At 42.2% G+C, this 22,475-nt stretch overlaps 1 protein-coding gene and 1 long non-coding RNA gene across 2 annotated transcripts in view; one reads left to right on the top strand and one right to left on the bottom strand.

Annotated features, from left to right (window-relative positions):
• Positions 1-32: 32 nt before the first annotated feature.
• Positions 33-22,475, top strand: part of shisa9a (shisa family member 9a) — a 63,569-nt gene continuing 41,126 nt past the window's right edge. The window contains exons 1-2 of the mRNA XM_019362792.2: positions 33-940; positions 2,188-2,294. Coding sequence (XP_019218337.1) covers positions 426-940; positions 2,188-2,294 — 622 coding nt within the window. The 5' untranslated portion in view covers positions 33-425. The remainder of the gene's footprint in view (positions 941-2,187; positions 2,295-22,475) is intronic.
• Positions 2,306-10,015, bottom strand: LOC102079508 (uncharacterized). The gene is made up of 3 exons (XR_265736.4): positions 8,847-10,015; positions 8,402-8,448; positions 2,306-8,260 (listed from the first exon to the last, which is right to left on the bottom strand). It is a non-coding gene; the product is annotated as an uncharacterized LOC102079508 (long non-coding RNA).

Raw genomic sequence — 22,475 nt, forward strand, 5'->3', positions numbered from 1 at the left:
GTGTGTGCACCAGGCTCTCCCACCCTCGGCTCTTCTATTCGCTCACTGCGCTCTCATCCTCGGTGCGGCTTGTGTCTCTGCCTACTCCCGTGCGTAAGTGCGCACAGACAGAGGAGTGAAGTGATGCACTCCCGAAAACGCAAAATCTGAGCCTGATAAAAAAAGACAAAAACCTTTTGGGAAAGGCGTCTAAATGCGCACTCGCTGGAGAGGAGTTCAGTTAAGTCAAGTTTAATCCACATAGGGTTTTTTGTTTTGTTTGTTCTTTTTATTCCGCGCGTTTGTTTGTGGATAAAGATACGCGAGCAAAGATGTTCATCAGCGCGGATATTTCTGGACTTTTCGGCATATCATGACCGTGCGCCCTGTCCCCTCTCTTCAGGTCTTTTCGTTTCCGCGCGAAGTTGAACGGAGGAGAGAGCACAATGAGAGGGAAACACTTTCTCCCCTGCTTCTTGTTGCTCAAACTTATGGCTCTCGTGTGCAAGGCTGGCGGGATTCCAGGAGCGCTCGGGGGATTCGTAATGATCGCCACCTCGAACGGCTCCACGCCGGAGGAGAGCGTGTCCGAGCAGACCCCGCACACGGAGGAAAAGTGTCGGGGTTACTACGACGTGATGGGCCAGTATGACCCGCCGTTCATCTGCAAAACGGGCGTGTATTTGTACTGCTGCGGTACCTGTGGCTTCCGCTTCTGCTGCTCCATCAAGGAGTCGCGGCTCGACCAGGAAACCTGTACAAATTATGACACCCCGATGTGGATGAAGAGCGGGCAGACACCCTACAAGAAAACGAACAAGCCTCACGACAGCACTAAAGACAAGACGAACTTAATAGTTTACGTCATTTGTGGAGTAGTGGCGATTATGGCTCTTGTGGGGATTTTCACCAAGCTGGGGCTGGAAAAGGCGCACCGACCCCAGAGAGAGAATATGTATAGGTGGGTCTCTTTCTTTCTTGGTTTCTTTCTTTCTTTCTCTCTCTCTCTCTCTTCTATCTGTGTGTGTGTCTCTCCCTCTTCCTCCCTCCCTCCCTCTCTGCCCGATTCTCTCGGTGCGCTTGTTTACAAAGAGACTTGCAGTAGTAGCCTACGCGCGCAGTGATCTGGAGCGCGCAACGTGTGGACGTGTGGTTCTCGTCTTAACAGAGCACCCCACCACCACCACCACCACACACACACACACAACACACACAAATTTATGAAATTAAATTAAAGGAAAAACTCAAACCCTTGACCTCTTCAGTGGGGTGGGGGTCAGTGTGTTGGTCTGGTTTGGGTCCACTTGTCTCCCTTTAGTGGAAAGACTTACTGCAAAGTTCACCACCTTTGTCTTATGACAAACCCCTTTCGTCCTGATAAGAGTGCTCTTCTACAGGTTTGGGTCACTGAGTATCAAAATGATGTGTCTTAGGTTGTGATCTAGTCATAGCAAAGTCCAACTAAGTGCCGAGAAGCCAGACTAATGTCCACAAATTAGGGGCTAGCTCATTTTGGTCTAAAGCAAAGGTCTAGAGACTTGGAGAGCGAAGAGCAAGCCAAGACCTACATGCAAAAAGAACATCGAAGCTATTTTGGCTTCACATGGTGGCCTTGGCATCACACGCAGTCTAAATTTTCCTTTAATTTGTCACCTCTCTGTGCCATAAAACATCATAGATGAACTTGTGCATGTTACACTTCACACACGTGGTTTCCGGGCAACGAGAGTAATCTATTGCATCTCCTGTTATTAAGAGTCTTTATGAACAGGAACTGATACCGCATATTCCTTCCACTCCAGTCTATCCATCTGTTGTGGCACAGCGTAACATTATGAGCTGCCCTCCTCTCATGTGAGGGGCGGAGGGGTGTCTTTCAGTAGAGTAAGGTGGCATTGCACTCCATTGTGTATCACTCTTGACTGGAGATCATTTGCTTGTTTTTACACCTTCATAGTGTTGCAATTCAGTAGGTGTGAGTGTATGTGCAATAATTGCAGTAAAAATAAATAAATAAAAGGGAACAACTGAAAGGAAATCTTTTCCACTCATCGTGGAAACTAATTTTTCTGGTCAGCTGCACCTCATAATGTGAGGTGCAGCTGAAACGACAGTGTGCACCGTTACAGCCTAACTGAATAATTAAATTAGCCATGTCATGCACAGTTCCTCATGTCTGCACTCCTCATCCATCTCTCTGTCTGACAGGGCCGTCGCCAATGTGCTGCAGGGCGGGTGTCCAGGTGAGCAGTATCGCGGGGAAGAGGCCCTAGGGATGCATTCGCAGCACTATGTCGCCAGGGCCACAAACATCCGTGAGTTTTTTTCTTCTTTTACTTCTTTTCTTCTGGCCGTTCTGGACAGCTCATTATTGGTTGTTGTGAACCGTGTGTATAAGTTAGAGCAGCATATGGAGGCGTGGGCGGGGTGCGTATGCGTGTCAGCAAATACAATTTTTTTTAAAAAGCTGCTTATTTAAAGCGAGATTGAGTGCATGCCGGTTGGTGTCAGAGAGCCTCTGCGAAGTCATTCGGAGTGATGGACGGATGTGAGAGTTTGGGATCAAGTGGGTCGTCGCAGCCGGAGACGAACGTTTTGAAAGCAGCCTCGTATCTGGCCGATGGTGCAGATTCGGAAAATCGTTTAAAAAAAGACACGACCATAAACGTTGAGAGAAAACACACATCCCTGCAGGGCTTGTTCTGTGTTTTTTTTTTTTCTTTCAAATGACAGCACTGGCTTTTGTTTTATCTCACACTGGCCAGATATCCATCCATTTCATAACAGCCTAGAAAGAGAATATCTCCCTGTCTTTTCAGCCGTTATTCACCGTTTTATTTTGGTTCATGCCCACATGATATAATGAGAGAAAGAGGCAAGTGGGAGTGTGTGTGTAAGAGGAAGTGGTTGTCTGTTTACATATGTGTGTATGTGTGTGGAGGGAGGGTATAATACAAAGCGTATGAATGCCATCTATTTCTGCTGTGTCCCGTGGGCTGCTACAGTATCAAGCTTATTTGCTTTTAGAACATCGAAGATCAAAGAGATGAATGCACACAAAACCCGCGCATACGTACATAAATGCATGCAGGGCAGAGAGTACAGTAGATGACATATAACACATACAGGGGCAGCACACAGCATTCGGGCTCACTTGAAAATTGCGTCACCTTTTTATGCCAAAACAAAATAACAAATCTAGTCTGGTATTCAGCACAGAGACACAGAGTGACACAGAGTTCCCTCTGCCTCATTCTTATTATCTAGTTATACCCGAATGGCACCTTGTAGCATTATAACTGACTGGAAACTGAAATCCTCACACATCCAGAAGCCTTGCCTTTTTGTGCATTTGCGTGCATCTCCATACTTTTGTGAGTACAGGAAGAAAATTTATTCCATCAAATTTGCCATTTACACTTGATTTCTAAAGTAAAAAAGAGCCTCTTCTAGCAGCCTAAACCTGTTGCAGCAGGACTAAGGGAGGGTGCAGAGTCAATCGAGTCAGCCGTAACTAGAAGCTTTATCAAAAAAGACAGTTTCAAGTTCAATCTTTAAAGTGGAGAGGGTGTCTGTTTCCTGAACCCAAACTGGGAGCTGTGAAACCAGCTCCCAGATTGGGTTCTGGAAGCTGGTCCCACATAAGAGAGGCCTGCCTCCCGTTCTACTTTCTAATACTCTAGGAACGACAAGTAAACCAGCACACTGAGAGAGAAGAGCTCTATTGGGGTGATGTGGTACTATGAGTTGTTTAAGATAAGATGGTGCTTGATTATTATTGAACACAGAGACAGCAGTATCCATACATTGCTAATTCACTCCTTTCTCTTTACGTCCCCCATCTTTAAACGCCGCACACGTCACAGTTACAAATGACTGCTAATGAATCAGGACGTCCGCATCAAAGGCAGCGGTCAGGGGGTGCGAATGCCTGCGTCTGTTTGGGAGAATGAGATAAATGCGCAATCCTGCAACGACAAGGTGACATAACCCCACTCAGCGTGAAGCGCTACACCCACAGATGCCATCAACATCATGATGAGAACACATCTCATAGAAAAATGTGTGGAGAAAGAATTCAAAAAAAGAAAAAGGTTGCATTGATTTATTTATTTAAAAAGAAAAGGGTCGTTTTTCGGAGGAGGGAGGTGGGAGTCCTAAAAAGGGCTTCCATGAAAAGAGATGAATAACGCTTTCAGTAGGTGTCAGGGTCCACTGAAGTCCTTTTTTTTTCTCTCTCCACACTGTGGGAGAGAAGAGATAGCTGGGTGGCCTATCACCTAAGTGGCCAGGAGGACACGGCTGTGAAATAGCGATTATTATTTGCAATGTGGAACCCGCTCCCCTTAACCTTCTAATCCTCTGGCTTGTGGGTAATCATGTGGAATGTTATTAACCTCCACGATCTGCCAGGACCCCCCCCCCTACACACGACAACCACCTGATTGGTTTACAGACCCCTTCCCCAAACTTCCATAAGCATTGCAGGCAATTTATAAGGGTTGCAAGAATGGAGGTGAATTAGGTATGGATTTACTCAACGTGTTATTCTTATTTTAAATGATTAACAGAAGATAAATAGACTGAAAAAGGGCAAGGCGATTTATCATTACAAGTGTCACTGTGAATGTGAAGGACAGATGGGGGGAAAGAGGGGAAGAAGACGAAGAAGACTGAAGAGATTGGTAATTGCAATGTAAAGATAAGTACTCGGGTTAAAGGGTCTGTCGTGCACTCTGTGCACACGAAGCGAGTCTGCTCAGATATAGTGAAAGATTGTGCTGGAAAATCTATTTTTAGTGCAAAAGCACTTATTGATTATAGCTTATGGCCAGATTGCCCTATTACTGGCATGATTGAACCTGGTCTGGCAGGTCTCCTTTGTTTATTTAACAGAAGAGAAATTCCTTTGGGTCCTGCGTGACAGCCAGAATGCCAGTTGTCTGCGAAGGAATCATTGATGACCGCCGTTGCTGTATCATTTATAAGGTTCAGTCTACTTGTTGAAAGAGGAATATCCCACACAAGTGTGAAACACCCAGAATCAATCAGCAACACACAAGTCCGGGGTTTCTGTTTATTATGTCCACCCCCAATCCTGCATATTAAAAATGGAGATTGAGGTTGCTTCTTGAACCAGAACCCACCAACCTATAAATTCCCCAGATGGGCAGGCTTGCAGACTATTCATGTCACTCCTCCCCTCAAAAAAACAAAAAATGGAGACTTTGTTTGAATCCTTAAAAGGCTGAAAAATCCTGTGTCTCTCCTCTTTTAGCATCAAAGAGACAAAGAGGGGAGGGACGGGGAAAAAAGAGGAAAGTAAGGACAAGAAAGAGGAGAAAACCATAAGAAGGGACCTATTCATCTTTATGTTGTGTTTCCTCCTACTGAAAATGAAATCCTGTCTACATGAACAGAATTGGCTTTCTGGGATTTCCTTACCTGGACAGTTGAGCGTGCAACGAGTCAAATGATCTCAGTGGCAACATCCAGACGTACAAAGGCAAAGATCACTGCTGAATGACAGAGCTTTCTATTGGCTGTGTTGTCTGCATTTTACATAGTTGCGACCTTTGTTGTGCCACTTAATGAAGACGTTAGTTGTAAAGTTTTACCGTTTGACTTCTTTGCGCTTGTCATTTGGGATAACACACTCAAGAGCTTTAGGTGGGCATCACTGTTAGCATTATTAAGACAAAGCACACACACACACAAACACAACATACATATCTCTCAGTATTCACAATGCAGCTCCCCATTTGCTGGCTTAATTACCTTCCCAGTAGTTATAATCTTATAACCTAAACATTCTGAGATGGGAAGGATGAAATTTTAATAGGTAATTGCTTCTGAGATTGCACAGGCACGAGAAAAGACCCCCATCTGCAAAATGCTCCTGCTCCGCGATGTGACTGTGAGTGTGTGTACGAGTTTATGTGTGAGTGAATGAAGGTGCACGCAGGCGTACAGTGTGTATGCAGGCGGCGCGTAAATGTGTTTTTCATGCGCTGCACTAGTCTGTCAAGAGGAGTCGTACGTATCCTTCGTTAAAAGTAGGTGACTGTGTGACCTTGTCTTCGCAGCTGTCATCCGAGCCTTCAGCATGTCACATCTGATTGCAGAGTGCCAGATCCGAAAGCAGAGCCTCAGCTAGTGAACCTACGTGCGGGCCGTAGAAACAAGCAAAGAGAGGCTGTGAAAGAGAAAATGACAGAGCTGTAGGTAGTTATCTGTGAGGCGTCACTCCAGCTTGGGCTCCGTTTGAAGCTCAGCTTCTGTCCTTGTGTTCAAACAGGCAGGAAAAGCGCAGTCGAGGTTCCATCCCCGAGTTTGTCTTTCAGGCTCATAGCCGGCTGGAGTGACAGGAAAGTTTCCACTACATCTGCAGTTAGTGGTTTGGATCAAAGAGAACCGAGTAAAAATTTGTCCCATTTTTAACTTGACTTTGCTCTGTCATACTCATAGAAGCAAATTTAGAGGATATTTTTATACGTACAATTAAATTAAAAGTTACCTGTTTTTTGGAAATATGCTTTTTAACTTATTTCAGTTTGAAGATGGACTCGTTTTCCTGTTTCCAAAAAAGGAGTCTGCAATGTGTTGGAGGTGTTGGACATCGCAGGGGCTGAACTTTGTCACTGATTCTATTTTTATGGTAGTAATTGAGCTGTGGAGGGTGTCAGGTTCGGTGGATCCTTTATGCATGAAGTGGTCTAGTCAGCTTCATCGAGTGAGGACTTCTAGCTCGCACTGAGGTGGTTTTTGGCCAAGTGTGTTGCCTGGAATCAGAATTAGCACCTCCAAGTCTGAGGCCATGGTTCTCAGACAGAAAAGGGTGGAGTGGCCACTCTAAGAACAAGGTCCTGCCCCAAGTGGAGGAGTTTAAGTATAGTACAGGATGCTGTACCTGTCTGTTGAGGTGAAGAGCGGTCGACCTACGTTCTGGCCGTCAGGGGCACCTCCTGGGTGAGCTGTTGTGAGCATGTCCCACCCGGAGGAAGCCTTGGGACAGAACCAGAACACGCTGGAGAGAGATTATATCTCTCAGCTGGCTGGGGAGAGGGAGGTTTGGGTGTCTCTGCTTAGACTACTGCCTTTCGCATTCAGACCTGGGTGAGCAGCAGAAAAAGGATGGATCGATAACACTTTCTGTTAACATTAAACTAACTTTTCATGAATTTATAACTTAATTAAACTTAAAAAAATCTCACAAGCAACAAAAACCAAACACACAAACAAACCAAACAACTTTTAAAAAAGGAGCTACATTTTTACAAAATATGCTATTGCTAATTAGCTAGGTATCGCTAGGTAGCTATGTGCGTGAGCTATCGTTCTGCAGTCGACAACAAATTATAGTGCACAAATAAGCTATTTCATTTTTGTGTTGCTAAAATTAAGTATATTTTATACATATATAAGTATTGTTTAACAAGTTTTGGTTGCAGTGGATTCTTTACTCTCTGGGCCAAGCTGCTAACTGTCTCCTAGCTTTAGTTTTATATTTAGTACATAGATCTGAGATTCACGATATCATCCTGTCTCTTTAGCGTAAGCAGCTGTCACTGCGCTGACAGTTGTTTCTACCCAGGAAATTAAAGCTTGGCAACATCTGTTTACATCTGAGTCACCTACCTGTGAGGACAAACATATTTTGCATTTAGCTATTTTTGTCCTCTTTAGCGCTATAAATTTCAACACATTTGAAGAAATCAAATTAGCTAGTCAAACCCTAATGCTGTGTCACATGGTAATCAGCAGAGCTGCATCTTCAGGCCCATTTGGATTCATCACTCATGTGCGCCGTTTGCCACTCGGGTTTATGGATGACTCATAGAGTAATGATAAGGCACAAATGTCTGCAATCTTTGGCACAGCTCCTCTTTTGCTGGCTGTCACATAAGACAAGTCTCTTCATGATACCTTGCATTAAGTGTTATTTAGGTGGTTTGAAAACCTCATTTGCAGCCTTGCTATGGGGTTTAATAAGGTTACAGAGACCAACAAACCAGAAGCAGAGAGAGCTCAGATTCTCAGAAAGTGCACAAGTGTCTCCTCCTCTTCCTCTCCAGGGCCTCATTCCTGCACCCTCTCTCTGCCTAATTATCTTAATGTGAGGCCCCTCAGCAGCCCTGGGACACCATTAGACTTCTGCTTATTAGGACTTGGGGGTGGAGGGGTGTCTCAAAGGCGGCAAGCATCGACCAAACAGTAGACACTGACTCAGAGGGAGGCCAGACAAAAAGGTGTCAACACTGCCTGAGGAGGGAGACTGGGGCTGGAAGGAGAATAAAGGCAGAAAGGGTTTTAGAAACTGAGAAGATATGCAATGCAGAGAAGAAAGTGTATTTTTAACTTCTTTTCTGAAATCCTAAAGAAGTAGCCGGTTAACCCTAAGCTGTATCACGCTTCTCTTTACCGAGCACGAGCTTCTTTTGGGGACGGTAATTGGAGCGAGCGCTCGTTCTGCAGAGAGAAGAAAGCAAAAGCAGCGTTTTGATGGGCACCGAGAGTGTTTTAATTCATGCCACCCATCCCTTTCTGTCCTTAATGTTTTGCATCTGCCGGTGTGTAATTTTCTATCTGTTCATTGTGGTGTGGTATAATAAAAAGAAAATTTAAAAATGGAGTGAGGGATGGAGAATATCTTAACGTCTAATCAGCCGAACACCCACCACCCTCCAAAACCCATCCCTCCTTGCGAATATTAATCAGTTCATTTACTCTCAGGAAGTCACATCTTGCATTTGACAGGTAATTATGTCTGCGCCTGTGTGTTTGCGGGTGCGCGCATGTTCATGTCTGCGCTCACTCGCGTGTTCGTCACACGTCCTGTATTTGCGTGTGGCGCTGTGTGTTATAACCTGTGGTCAGCTTCGGTCCGATGAGGGATATTGCGTCCATCCGTCTTCGTCTATTTCTCTCTCATTTACATGAGACTCTCTGTGATGATACAGCACTCGCGGGCGGCCGTGGGATATTCAGACAGGCTTCCAGGCTGCGTGTTTGAACAGGTGGTTTTCGCTGGTTTCTAATTAACTGCTACACTGACTCTTCCCAATCAACTCTTCGAATGAATCAGTCAAACCTTTTGCAAATATTGGGATTATTTTCAGTTGGATTGATTTGAGTTAATTATTCATCAGGATAGGATAGGTGTAAACACAGTTTCCAAACTGAGTTTTTTTTAAGTTTGAAGGGATGCTTTAATCAGTGCGTGTATCTCGACTGCAAGTAGTGGAGAGAAGATCGCTCTGTTCTTTGTAAAAATAACAAGCTTAAGGTCTGTCAGATTTACTGTGAAGCAAGCTGTACCACATGGTGGAATTATAAGTCTGTTTAGCCCCCCCCAACATGTTAACTGTGTTACGCTGTGTAATACGCTGAGTAAAATCCTCTGTAATCTGCTGCCATTTTCATAGTTTTTGTTAGTCTACAGTTTCTACCACTGTTGCTACTGTTGTAGTAAAAACAATAGAGCCCTAATCTTCTTTATTTCCCCCCAAAAATGAAAGAAAATATATTTTATAAAAGAAAAAAGCTAACCTAACCTAAAACCCACAAGCAATAATCCAAATAAATAAGAGAGAACTGTGTTTTAAAATCAGCATCCTTACACAAGTTTAAATTCAGATCTCAGGATTGATTCATGCCTGTTTTGTCTCTACGCTGTCTCGTTAGAGGTGCCACCAATGAAACAAAGCTCATTTCGCTCATACGAGGTGTGATCAGCAGAGTTAGCAAAAGTATAGACATTCTTTACTAAAGTATAAGTACTGCAACTTTACTTAAGTAAGGCTACGTCTACACTAATCCAGATAAATCTGAAAACAGCGCTGTCGTCTAAAAATGCTCCGTGTCCACACTATTGTTTTCAGTCGTTTCCGAACAGTTGTTCATCCACACTGAAACGACTGAAAAAGCTTACGTTCCTGTATTGCGCATGCCTGAAACGTAAGACGATTCGACCTGCCTCATTTCTGTCTGCCATTTATTTACTTTCCGGCTCTTTGAAATGTCGCAGCAAAATGTCGAGGAAAAGCACCGTGTTTTTTAAATAGACTGACAATGAGGTGGAGTTGTTGCTGCGAGTAACACAAAAGTACAAAGTTGCAAAAGCGAGTGAGAATAAAAGAATTTGAAGAAAAGCTATGTGGACATGGGCGTAACTTTGTGCTGAACATTGGGGGGGGGGGGGTCAAGATCTCTGTCTAAATAATGATTAAACATGTAACTAGGTTGCTGGTAATAACTGAAGTGAGAAAAGAAAATCAACAGCCTATTTATGCAAGATAATTCATAATTTTACTGGGGGGGTTATATTGGCTGGGTCTGATTACTGGGGGGTCATAACCCCCTAACCCCCCTGGAAATTATGCCCCTGTATGTGGAGCATGTACAAGCTGATATTAATCTTTAATAGGGCTGTCAAAAAAAAGCGTTTCCTGTGGTTACGCTGTCCACACTGCAACGCAAAAACGGCGTTTTCAAATGTATCCACTTTGGAGAGCGTTTTCAAAAAAGCTCAGTTTTCCTTGACCAAAAACATCGTCTCAGTGTGGACGTAAGGCCAAAACGGAGATTGGCGGCAAACAGGACTTGAAACAGTTGTTTTTTTTCTGTTTTTTTTCCTTTTTTAATGAGTACAAAGATGCGTTTTCAAACGAAAAGGTATTAGTGTGGACATGGCCTAAAAGAGAAAACATGAGTCTTCTTTCTGCACCTCTGGACCACTTTGAGCACTGTTGATAGTTTTAGATCTACCCAAACTCTCACCAACATTGCAGACTCCTGTTTGGACCATAGACATAAAACATGGATGTAGCTTCAGGGCTGCAAAATGAAAACAATGCAGAAGTGAAGAAGAACCTGCATTCTGTCTGAAATCCACCACCATAGTTGTGCAGTCCTGTTGAGGTCCTTGGGAATATGGGTTTCAGTTTGTAAACGCTGTGTTTATGGGCTCATTCACTTATTTTGGGTCATATTTTAAAACATTTTGGCCAAACTGTGATTCAAGAATGGATTTAACATTTATAGGCGGATTTGTAGAACCTTCTGATCGCTAACTTATACAGAGTTATTCAGTTTTTAGGCATGAGGACACGTTAGACTTGAAGTAATTAAAAGAACACTGAATTAAAAATCTTGATTATGGCTTAGTTATGATTATGATTAGTGCAGTCGGAGTACTCTTAAATGGAAGTTTAGTGTGGTTCATCTGAAAAAATACAAATAAAAAAAAAGGTTGGTACCACTGAAGTATGTTGGAGAATATTTACAGTATTGTAGGAACTGGCCATTCACTTCTTTCTGTGTACGTACCATGAAAGTCTTGGCTTTGAAAGAGAACAGTCTGTTTTCATGAACCGGCCAAAGCAACAGATCACTTTCCATGTCCCCAAAGTACCGGAGGCTCTTTTTTCTTTCTTATATACACACATGCATATGGACACCAAAAGGCGCCCACACACGTAGAGCCTCCACACACACACACAATAATTCTGTTCCAGGCCTCAGTTTCACATGCCTGAGTTTTCACATGGCCCAGGGGCAGGCAGCACATTTGCTTGGCTGGCTGACTGATGCCACCAGCGTCACAGGCAGGGAAGGCTCTTGCTGATAGCACATTTGTGGCCCCCACCATCCAAAAACACCATTCAAACTCAGGGTTGCGGTCTCAGGGAAGCTAGCTCTACCTCTGTCTCTCTCTTTCGCCCGCAGGCATCAGTATGGTCTGGCTCGCTCACCAACCTAGCCCAAGGAGGTTAGGCCACATTGGCAAACTTCCCGCTGTAAACCCTCCCATCCTCATACACGCATATGGACACACAAGAAACAGTAACACACACAAACTCATGGACAAGCTTACAGCCCCCACCACCCCCCACCCATCCTGCTGGGCACTGGCCCATGGATAGGGGACATGTGGCTGGGCAAAATGCGTCACGATGCTGGGCTCTCAATCCGACAGATCCTGTGCCTGTCTGCCTGCTTGCAAATTACCAGCCTGGAACGCCTCACAAAAACAGAGAAGGAGTTTTGTTTTCTACCCTTCTGATCGCCGCAATCGCCCTGCTCTCAGCCTCGCTCGGCTTCTGGCCACTGTTGCCTTTTCTTTTGGCATTACTTGTCTCTTATGGCAGTAGCTGGTTGTAGAAACAAGTTTCTTTTCTACCAGAGAGCGGCAGAGGTTTGTCGATGTCTGAACCACTTTACGGTATATCCATCAGCGTTGGCAACCCCTGATAAATATGTTCGGATTGTTACACCACATCAGTGTTTTTTTTGTCTTGTGAAATATTGGAGTCCACAGCTGAACAGCAGCTCTTGTCCTTGGAGGACTTAAACCTGGAGATCAAACTGTTTTTAGAATCTTTTTTCTTTCAGAAAAAGGTCAGATGTTGTCTTTATTTATTTTGCCCAGACTGGCGCTGTTGGAGAAAGCAGAACACAGTCAGAATCACCTCAGTGTCACAGAAAAGAGTCAAGGAGAGCACACTGATTGAATGCATTATACCACTACTGAGGCTTTCAATCAACCAAAAGTTTATCCTCGAAGAGGCAGAAAAAAAAGCATTAACTGTTATGCTGGATTGCAGCACTTCAGCATTAAAATAATATTTTAGAGTGCTATAAAATTGGATATTCAAGCATCCCAAGAAAATGCTTGCAGTATGATGTACCTATCTTGTGTTGGTCTGCATGCATCTTAAAAAAACACTCTTATTTCAACTTCAGTATAGTTAAATACAGCTAAATAACTCATTATTGTTTAGGTGTGGAAGGGGAATTGACTTAAAACAGTATGATGATGAGGTGGGTTGCACAGCAGCTTGCAGATGCAGCAGCAACGATGGACTGGATGAACAGCTGTAATGATGTAGCCTTGTATGAGATTAGTGACTTGAATGTGTAGAGATGTCAGCTGATGTGTTCTGGCTTGACTGGATGAACTACCTCAGGGGTAGCTGACATGTTGAGGAGGTGATTTAGCCATTTGAATCAGCTGTGTTGGATCAAGGACACATCTAAAACCTGCAGGACACCGGCCGTCGAGCCCTGAAGTTGCCTACCCCTGAACTACCTGAAAACATGCTATGATCATCGTGTGCAATATTAGTTTCAAAGCTGATAGTTTGGATTCCTTCTTTCCAACAACAGTCTTTGGTGGTTTGATAGATCTGTATATCTAACACTTACATTTGGATTGTTTTCCTTCATTTTCATTGACCGCTGTGATTTGTCTCATACATATTTGCAAATGGACCATTTCAGCATCTTCTCGTCAGATTCAGATCACAGGCACGACACTGTGTCTTCACACAAAGCAACTTAATGAGCTTTATAATCCCAACATGCCTTATCTTATTGGAAAATCAGGGAGCACACTGATTTAAGTGGCAGCCCAGTAATGTCTAATGTACTCCAGCCTTCCTGTGATAAAGTATTCAGTTTATATTTAGTTCTGTCATGAGTAGAAATGAACTGCATGCAAATTTAATACTTTCCTTGAGTGTCTGCCCGACAACCTAATCGTAGAAGTTTGCATGTCTTTCCACATAAGATGATTATCTCCAATTTCACAAGAAAGGTACTTTTTTTACTATACAGAAATGGAAATTGCACAAAGTTCTGGAGTGAGTGGAGGGATGTGACAGAAGCATAAAGGAGAGGAATCTAGAGGGAGACGCACCTTAGATGTCACTGTCAACCTCACCAGCAGGCAGCGATTGAATCAGTCCCCCCAAGGAATCTTGGGAAATGGAAGCAGAGGGGATCTGAAAGTGCTTTCTCTCCTCTTTTTCTGATATACAGAGCCTGATAGAGAGTAGCTGCACAAGTGTGAAAGATTGAGGAGAAAGAGACAAATAAAGTAACGGAACAAAAACGAGAGGAGAAGAGTGCAAGAGCAGAAGCAAAGATGAGAAAAGAATGAATGTGGGAAAAAAAGACAGCAAGACTGTAGTTGACAGCTGACGTGTGAGGAAATCTATATCTGAGACCATCGATCTTTTTAAGCCTTGCCTGGTATGAAAGAGGAAAGACACAGAGCAGATAGGATTCAGACAAAGCTCCCTACTGCGCTTCACCTCCAAGAACACAATGGCAACATTTCTCTGCTGTGGCAATGTGGCTTCGGCGCTTTGACATTCATTTACTCCTGAATTGGTCGAAGTCCCCATTTGCTTTCGCATCGGCCATTTGGTTTCATGTCAAGTGTGAACAAACAGTATTGATGTCACTGTGGAGGGTTTATCAGACTTTTATAGCTTGCAGGTAGATGTTGAAGGCTCCCTCACTGGTGGTCAGTGAGAAAACTGTGATAATAACAATCATATTGGTAACATGTAGGGGTTAATTTTCTGTCAGAAGTAATAGCTGAAGTGCTGGGTGGATGGGGGGGCATCCATTGGTTACTTAGCAACCTTTTGAAATAGGCAAACTATCCATCCATCCATCCCTCCTCTTCCGCTTACCCTTTCAGGGTCGCGGGGGAGCTGGAGCCTATCCCAGCAAACTAGCAAACTAGAAAATACAATGTTTTCCTGCAAATGAACTCTTTAAAACTATACAAAATGAATTTTGTTCAGGGCCTTTCGAAGTTATAATCACCAAGTGCTAATGTAGCCATCACATAAAAATGCAAACATTATTTCTAATGTGATTATTTTGGTGCTTTTTTACTGTTACATTCTGACATCTGTTATAATTGACACAGTCAGGAAGGTTTAGTAAATTAGGATGGCTAAAAGTAAAAAAAGACTGTTATTCTGTGCTGCTGCTATCGTAATATAACATGACCTGCTGATGAAGGAAATGTGCACTGTTGCAGACTATATACAATGTTACCAGGGTACACCTTTTGCCTGGGGGGATGACTTTGAGAGCTTTGAGTGAATTATTTGAGGTCATCAAATTTTGAAAAAGTCTCCCTGAAAAGAAGAGTGAAGTTAGCAACCCAAGTAAATCTTGTTTACTTGGAAAAATAACTATACCACTTTATAAATACTTTCAAAATAAGGAGAAATAATCTACTCGTGTGGAATGAAAAAGGGTAAACAGAGTAGGACTATCCTTTATTAAATAAATAAAAGTTGTAATTGTGAGTTGTCACACTTTGCATTTTGCAAAAGGACAATATCTTTCTTTGCATGCATACATATCAAGTCAATCCAGCTTTGACTTTTACAGCCTCTATAACATTATAAGAAAACAGCAAAGACTTTCCTATTAGTGATACAGGGATAGGAAGGAGGGACTTAAAATGTAACAATTTTTGTATCAAATAAAAACTCTTAACTTTGAGCGACAGTTACAGGAACTTACATCATTTCTGAAATTTTTGGGAGGCCGTTGGTCCCTTTTATGAAATTTTCTTTAATGGTAGTTTTTGCATGTTGCAATCCTGATTGCTGGTTCCCCAAAAGTTGATTCTGTCCATCTGAACATAGCGCTTTCATTGAAAATCCATCTTGCAAACCTGATTCCTTAACATTTCATCTCTCATCCAGGTGAGAAAACATTTCTTCCACTTAAAACGCTACAAACAGATGGACAGAACAACAGAAGAACTTCCTGCCGATTCCTTACCTGGGTGATTGAGCATGGTGGCATGGTGGTTAGCACTGTTGCTACACAGCAAGAAGGTCCTGAGTTCAATTCCACCATCAGGCCGGGGTCTTTCTGTGTGGAGTTTGCATGTTCTCCCCGTGTTTGCGCGGGTTCTCCCCGGGTACTCTGGCTTCCTCCCACAGTCCAAAGAAATGCAGTTAGTCGGGATAGGTTAATTGATTAATCCAAATTGCCTATAGGTGTGAGTGTGAATGGTTGTTTGTCTCTGTGTGTTAGCCCTGCGACAGACTGGCGACCTGTCCAGGGTGTACGCCACCTCTCGCCCTATGACAGCTGGGATAGGCTCCAGTGCCCCCCACGACCCTGAAAAGGATAAGGATGGATAGAAGTAGGTAGTTTTTCATTTTGCAACCCTGACAACGCAGGGGATTGAATTAATTCCAGCATTATCATATGGTAACAATGTCACAACATGTTAAAGCATCTACCAATATTAGCTTAATATTATGTTACTACCACAAATCAGTCTCTAAACATGCTAATGCACAGATATATAACTTTACTGCTAGCAAGTTATCATTGTGTTATTAATATATTGCTGTACTATTACTGTAGTATCACATGTGCCTCAGCTTTATTTCTACATTATTACCCCCAGTTTCTGGATCTTATTACCCAGTAATGTACATTTTAATGTAATATCACTCAGCAATACTGCTACTTGCATCATCAGTGGTTGCAACTTGGTTGCAGGTGAATTCAATGCGATGAGCCTGTTGGGATTGTTACCTCAAGAAAACAAGTCTAAATAAATTAACCCAATTTCATTAGAAAACATGCTTACTTATCTCAAGGTAAAGGCATTAAAAAAGCTGCAAGCGCAGCCATTCTGGACTTCAACTGAAATCCCAGATTAATAAAAGAATTCATAAAATTGCCCAGCAGCTTTTGCATGGCTAGAGATCCGAAATATTAACTATGAAACCTGCATACCAAAAGGACTTTATGTAAGAAATATAGAGAAACTCAATTTAGAAAGCTAATATTCTTGCATTAACTTTCAATGGAGATACTGCGATAAAATTTGTAGACACAGCGCGAGGCTAGATTGTCTAACCGCATTATTTAGAAGGAAAACTTCAAGTGGTTACACCTGAAATGTTGGTAATAATTTACCATCGTACGGAAAAGCTGTGCAAGTGCAATTAAGGCAAATGTGACCAGACTAGAAGAAAGTTTAACCAAGAATGTTTGTCCCAAATCCTTCCAAAATTCCTACCTTTAAATCATTGCCATCTGTGCCACACATGAATACTTTTTCTGTGATCAGAAAGGACACATGCAACATTTAAAAAGCACCTTTTATTATTATCTGACAGTAGTTAAAATAATAAAAATAAGGCAATAAGAAAAATGGATAAAAGCACCCAGAGGTTTCTTTGCAAATCACAGAGGTGTCAGAAGCAGTGAGAGAGTGGCATTTGATTTAATTAATAAAAGTAGTAGAATACCGTTCAACTGATCTACTCTCACAGTAAAAGTTGGTACACCTTTGTTTTCATGCATTAGTGAAATGTTACTAAGGTGAGAAGGAAAAGCAATCTTGGCGAGGAGACATGCATACTGGCATCTCTGTTAAAGTGAATTAGTAATGATTCACCCTCATGTGTGAGTCACCACTAATAACTTCGATTTCACGCACGATACACGATGATGGAGAAACAGAAAAACAAAAAGGTAACAACCTTTTGTTTTCATGTGATAACTGAATAATTTGTTATTGATTCAAGAAAACAAGCTTTATTATCTGCGATAGCGAGACAAATGAAGTTGTTATCACGGAAAGTGGTGTTACCTGAAGACAAATGTAGAAATTAGCCAATCGTCACAGGATGGAAACACTAAAAAGTACTGAAAGCAAGGCCATTCTCGGCTTCTTATAAAACCCAATTCGAGTCTTTGTGCAGTCTTAAGTTGTCATTTTGTCCCTCAAGTCCAACTTACATCCTTGTCTGAAGGTCTCTGATTTTTCCCATTTTCTCTTTTTGTTGTCAACGGGCACATGTGAATGCTGGGTGTGTTAGTGCGGCTTTACGCTCTTTGTAGTTTGGGTGGACCTAGACATTTCACTCTTCTGCCTGTCTGTGCGTCATGTTGTTTCAGCATCGTATTGAATTTCATCTAGCTGTACCTGAGTCACGGACTCCAGCTGTATGTTTGTATCGATTTTAATCTGCTCCCTCAATACATTCCCGCCACCAGCTACTTCCTCTTTCCTCATATCATACTTCTGCCTTTCTCATCCTCTCCCCTGCTCTGATTGTGTACATTGTTCCACAGGGCCCTACCATGCTATAAGATCAAGAAGAAAGCCATAAATGATGTATAAGTCATTCCATGCAACAGTGCCCTCACAACAGATTAGATTTATGTATGAGGGCCTCCCTTGACCCAGAGGATCTATTTCCTGGTACTTTGCTAAATTACATTGCTTTTTACATTTATTTATTTATCTCTTTGGCCATTTCTACAAGAATTATTATGACGTTTAGCTAGTTTTTAACATCAACAAACCGAGCAACCATGAGAACAAGTGCATGTAAAACGTGATCTTGTGGTTCTCAGCTTTAGATTTAGGTTTAAACTGTCCCCCAGTAAGAAAATTGAGTCTGTAATATGGGTTTAATATCATAAAAATATCTCAATTTAATCCAAAACACGATGTTTTTCCTCTCCCTAACTAATTAGGTTTGGTGCTCTAAACTGTAGTCTCAGTGGCCCAACAAACAATATGATTGTTTAGTTGGAGGACTTGCTGAAACAGAGCAATGAGCTTGTTGTATGTGCTCGAATAAATACAAGCCGTAGCTTGTGAGCTAATTACTTAGGACTGAATCATCTGTCTCTACCGACAAGCAAAAGAAAATATGCAAAAATAATAAAAATGCTACAACCTCATTTATAGTTTATTCTGTCCCCACTGTTTGGAAGCCAGTCTCAGTTAGGCTAAGGAGCAAGCTTCGGAGCTGAGAAATGAAGCTAATGTCGTAGTCATAAAGAGTACAGTTTCTCTAGGTGGCACTTTTGGCTGTTTCCAAAAGGGTGTCAATATCAGTAGATTTTAGTATATTATCAGTACGTTGTTTGCACCAATTAGCATATATGTTTGCCCCTACAGCAGGGGTCCCCAATCCCAGTCCACGAAGGCCGGTGTCCCTGCAGGTTTTAGATCTCACCCTGGGTCAACACACCTGAATCACATGATTAGTTCATTATCAGGCCTCTGGAGAACTTCAAGACTTGTTGAGGAGGTAACTTATCCATTTAAATCAGCTGTGATGGATCAAGGACATATAAAACCTGCAGGGACACCGGCCCTCGTGGACTGGGATTGGGGACCCCTGCCCTACAGTTTATGACTGTAGCTTGCTAACCTAGCATGATGGGTTTAGCTAATAACTTAGGACTTCAATCTTTCATCCACATAACTTCGGTCTAAAAAAGCTCTTCAAAATGTAATCAAAAATAACCAAATGGAAAACCATCAAATTGTTTATATGTTTATTTCATAAGATTTGGGGAAATTAAAACCGGCCGTATCTAACCATAACTAGCTAACCATAACTCATCCTAGCTTCATCTTTTGTAACATAAAAATAAAAATATCACCTTTGTCATTACATGTATATGATAAGCTGTGATAGTTTATATATATATAAGAACCATGCCGTGGCACCTGTTAGCTTAAACTGCAGTCTTGTACCACAATTTCCATTAAATATCAATTATGACTGTCATTTATAAGAAAATCAGCCAGAGAGGGCTCAGCTAATATTAGCTCAATTAGCTAGTTGGCTGCAGCTATAATTTACAGTTTTACTTTCACTGTATACATTTTAGTGTTGTTATAAACCTTACAAACAAATATGTTGTGAGGCAGTCCAGAAAAATAAGATAAAGAAACAAAGCAAAATGCAGGGGACGGCCTATCAGAGCTGCCCGTGTACATTATGACTTGCCGCTATATAAATAAAACTGGATTGAAATTAATGGCTGTTTGCAAAGACAGTCGTAATTATCTTAACAAACATGCTGCGCAGTGTACATCTGCAGCCTGCCACATATGTATTAGTTCTGAGAAGAAGCTCAAAGACATACTAAAGCCTCCTTCATTGGCTCTGGCTGTACAGCTGCAGCAACCCAGGAGTGAATGTTTTCATACCAAGTGGTTGCCTTATGATTAAATTTGCAGCATGTCTTAAAGTTTTATAGAATACTATTGGTTTGAATATCAATATACAGTCCGGAGACTACTGGCCTGCTTTGCCAACCACCAGTCTGGCTACCACCATTACCATCTCAGCATCAGCTCTGTCATGAATTATTTATCTTTTTCTGATTGCATTTGCCAATGAACATCTCAGGTTTCTCCATCACCACGTCCACACTCCCACACTGTCTACCCATCTGTGTTTGATGGAATTCCTCGACTGCTTTATCCACGAGCGTGGCCACTGCGGCAACATTTGTTTATAGCGCCGCTTATTTATTTTTCTGGGATGATTTAGTAACAGCAGGCACAGGGCACACAAGTTGATGGAGGTAATAAGCAGGGGAGAGAGAAAGGAAGATGGAAGCCAGAGAGAGAGGGGAGAGAGAGAAAGACAGAGTGAAGCTAGCTAAACCATGTTTTTATGGAGGATAATTTTCCTCCCCAGAAGGCAGTGATTGGCATTAATTACCTAACAGGTGCTAACAGCGATGAATCTCATAATTAACCAGTTTAGATTTAGTTCATTTGGAAAGACATGAGAACGAGGCCGTGGGTGGAGACGTGAATGTGTGTGTGTGTATGTGTGTGTGTGCTGTAGTGTGTCTGAATGCATAGGAAATAACAGAAGTGAGAGACAAAGTGAAAGATTATGCCAGCCAGACATATACAGGATACAGGTACTTTAAGTCTGCGTGCGAGTGAATGGTGAGTGTCTGGTTGAAGTTGTCTGTTGCTTTGCAGGATTCACACTGCTGTTCTCTGATCCTCTGAACTACAAGCTGCAGTATTCTTGTTCACACCATTCTTATGTCAGTATATCAACGAATCAGTTGCACTTAAAAAGTCAAACTATTTCAAAGATGGAAGAACCAGCAAGCCTGTTGCATTTTGCCATTTCCAACGTTCACTAGACTGAATTCTTACAGCAAATAACTGATCAAGAACTTAAATGTCCAGCAACATGGTGTAACTACTGGAAGTCAGTTTGGAGACAAAATTATTGCGACTATGCATAACAAGCTTGCATTCTTGTTGATCTGAAATGTGTGTTTCAAAAACAGGGACCAGGTATGCAACCACTTGCTGTCAGTTGTGATAAACGGGCAAAAATCACAAATCTGTTGCCGACTGCTGCAAATCTATTGTCATCTACATACACAGAAATTCACACGTAATACTTACAATTCAGCCAGAAAAAGACAGAAAATTCAGAAATTCCTCCACAAATGGTGATTTAGTTGCTGCAGGACGGCACTTTATCTGTAATAGGTGCTATGCAAGCATCCTTTTACATAGGAATACAATCAGAACACAGCCAGTTGAGTTCTGAATTGCAAAGAGATGCGTCGCAGTTGGACTCATCAGCGAAGACGAACTCAGATTGATTGCAGCGTGTTGGAAGTCTGAGTGTATATCAATTATTTTCAGACCCTCACCATTCTCTTTAAGAGTTATTTCAGTCAATCCAAGTAAGATGGTAGTGGTTTGGGGGACCGGCTGTCTTTTACCAGAAAACCTTTAGTGCGACTTTACTATAGCATGACTAGCTGTAAGTAGACAGTGTTTGTTACTTATTGATCTGAAAGAAATAATGGCAACTAAATATAATTTTGTGAACCTTCCCCGCATCAGTGGAAGAGGCTTTCTGCCTCCTCTAGCTGATTATATTTGTTGATTTTAGTGTTACACCTGTTATGAGCTTATCCTCCGTGATATATCACACCTGCAGGAGATCCAAATAGCCACTGAGAGAAATAAAAACACTGTCCAGTGTGGGTTTGGTATCTCAGTCCTGACCATTTATTTCACTGGAAAGTGGACCCAGCACCAAGCAGAGTGTGAGGCAAAAAGGTCCTGATCTGAACATAGATGGTGCCCTTATTCTACAGTTATAGTTATAGTACTTCCTAATGATGAGATAAAGCAAAAAACATGCCTATTACCACTTTAAGCTGTATTTGTTATTCATGCATTATTTATATTGGAAGTCAGACGTTACTTGCAAATCTTGCTGGACTGCATTTTATTTGATTCAGACTGCTAAGCAACAACTGCCACCCTATGCATAGGCGTCTTACATGCTTTTAACGTGCTATTTGTTGAGACATTTAAGCTGATTGCAAAAGACTTTAAGTGGATTTGAATTGTTAATGAAAACCTCTGCAAACTCAAAGACTATTCTATAATATTATTTTTGTAGCTTGCAGCCAACAATGAATTTACTACCATAGAATGTTGAATGCTGTGCAGGCTGTTTCATGTTAGCATAGTCTACATTTTGTCAATGCTGTGCTTTTAGTTTTTGCAGTGGATTTGTAGAGAAGCCTTCAAATAAACCAGCAGCAAGAAAGCCACTCGTGCCTGCCTGTGCTTCATGGAAATATAAATCTAGCCGTACGTGTGTGTTACTTGTTGGAATGTGCAATCTCCCCATGAAAGTGATTGTCCCTTATATGGCTCAGGGCTAGTTTTGAAGGCCCTCTGGCAGTTCAGGCATTGCCTAGCAGGATAGGGGGCTGCATTTGAGGAGGGGTGGGTCACCCATATGGGGATTTCCTTATGACCCAATTATAACCCCCATGCTGTTACACAGAATCCATCTCTTGCCTGCCTGCCTGCCTTCCTGCTCTGCAGCATTCGTCAG

Source organism: Oreochromis niloticus, linkage group LG8 (genome assembly GCF_001858045.2).
Source record: "Oreochromis niloticus isolate F11D_XX linkage group LG8, O_niloticus_UMD_NMBU, whole genome shotgun sequence".
NCBI lineage: Eukaryota > Metazoa > Chordata > Actinopteri > Cichliformes > Cichlidae > Oreochromis > Oreochromis niloticus.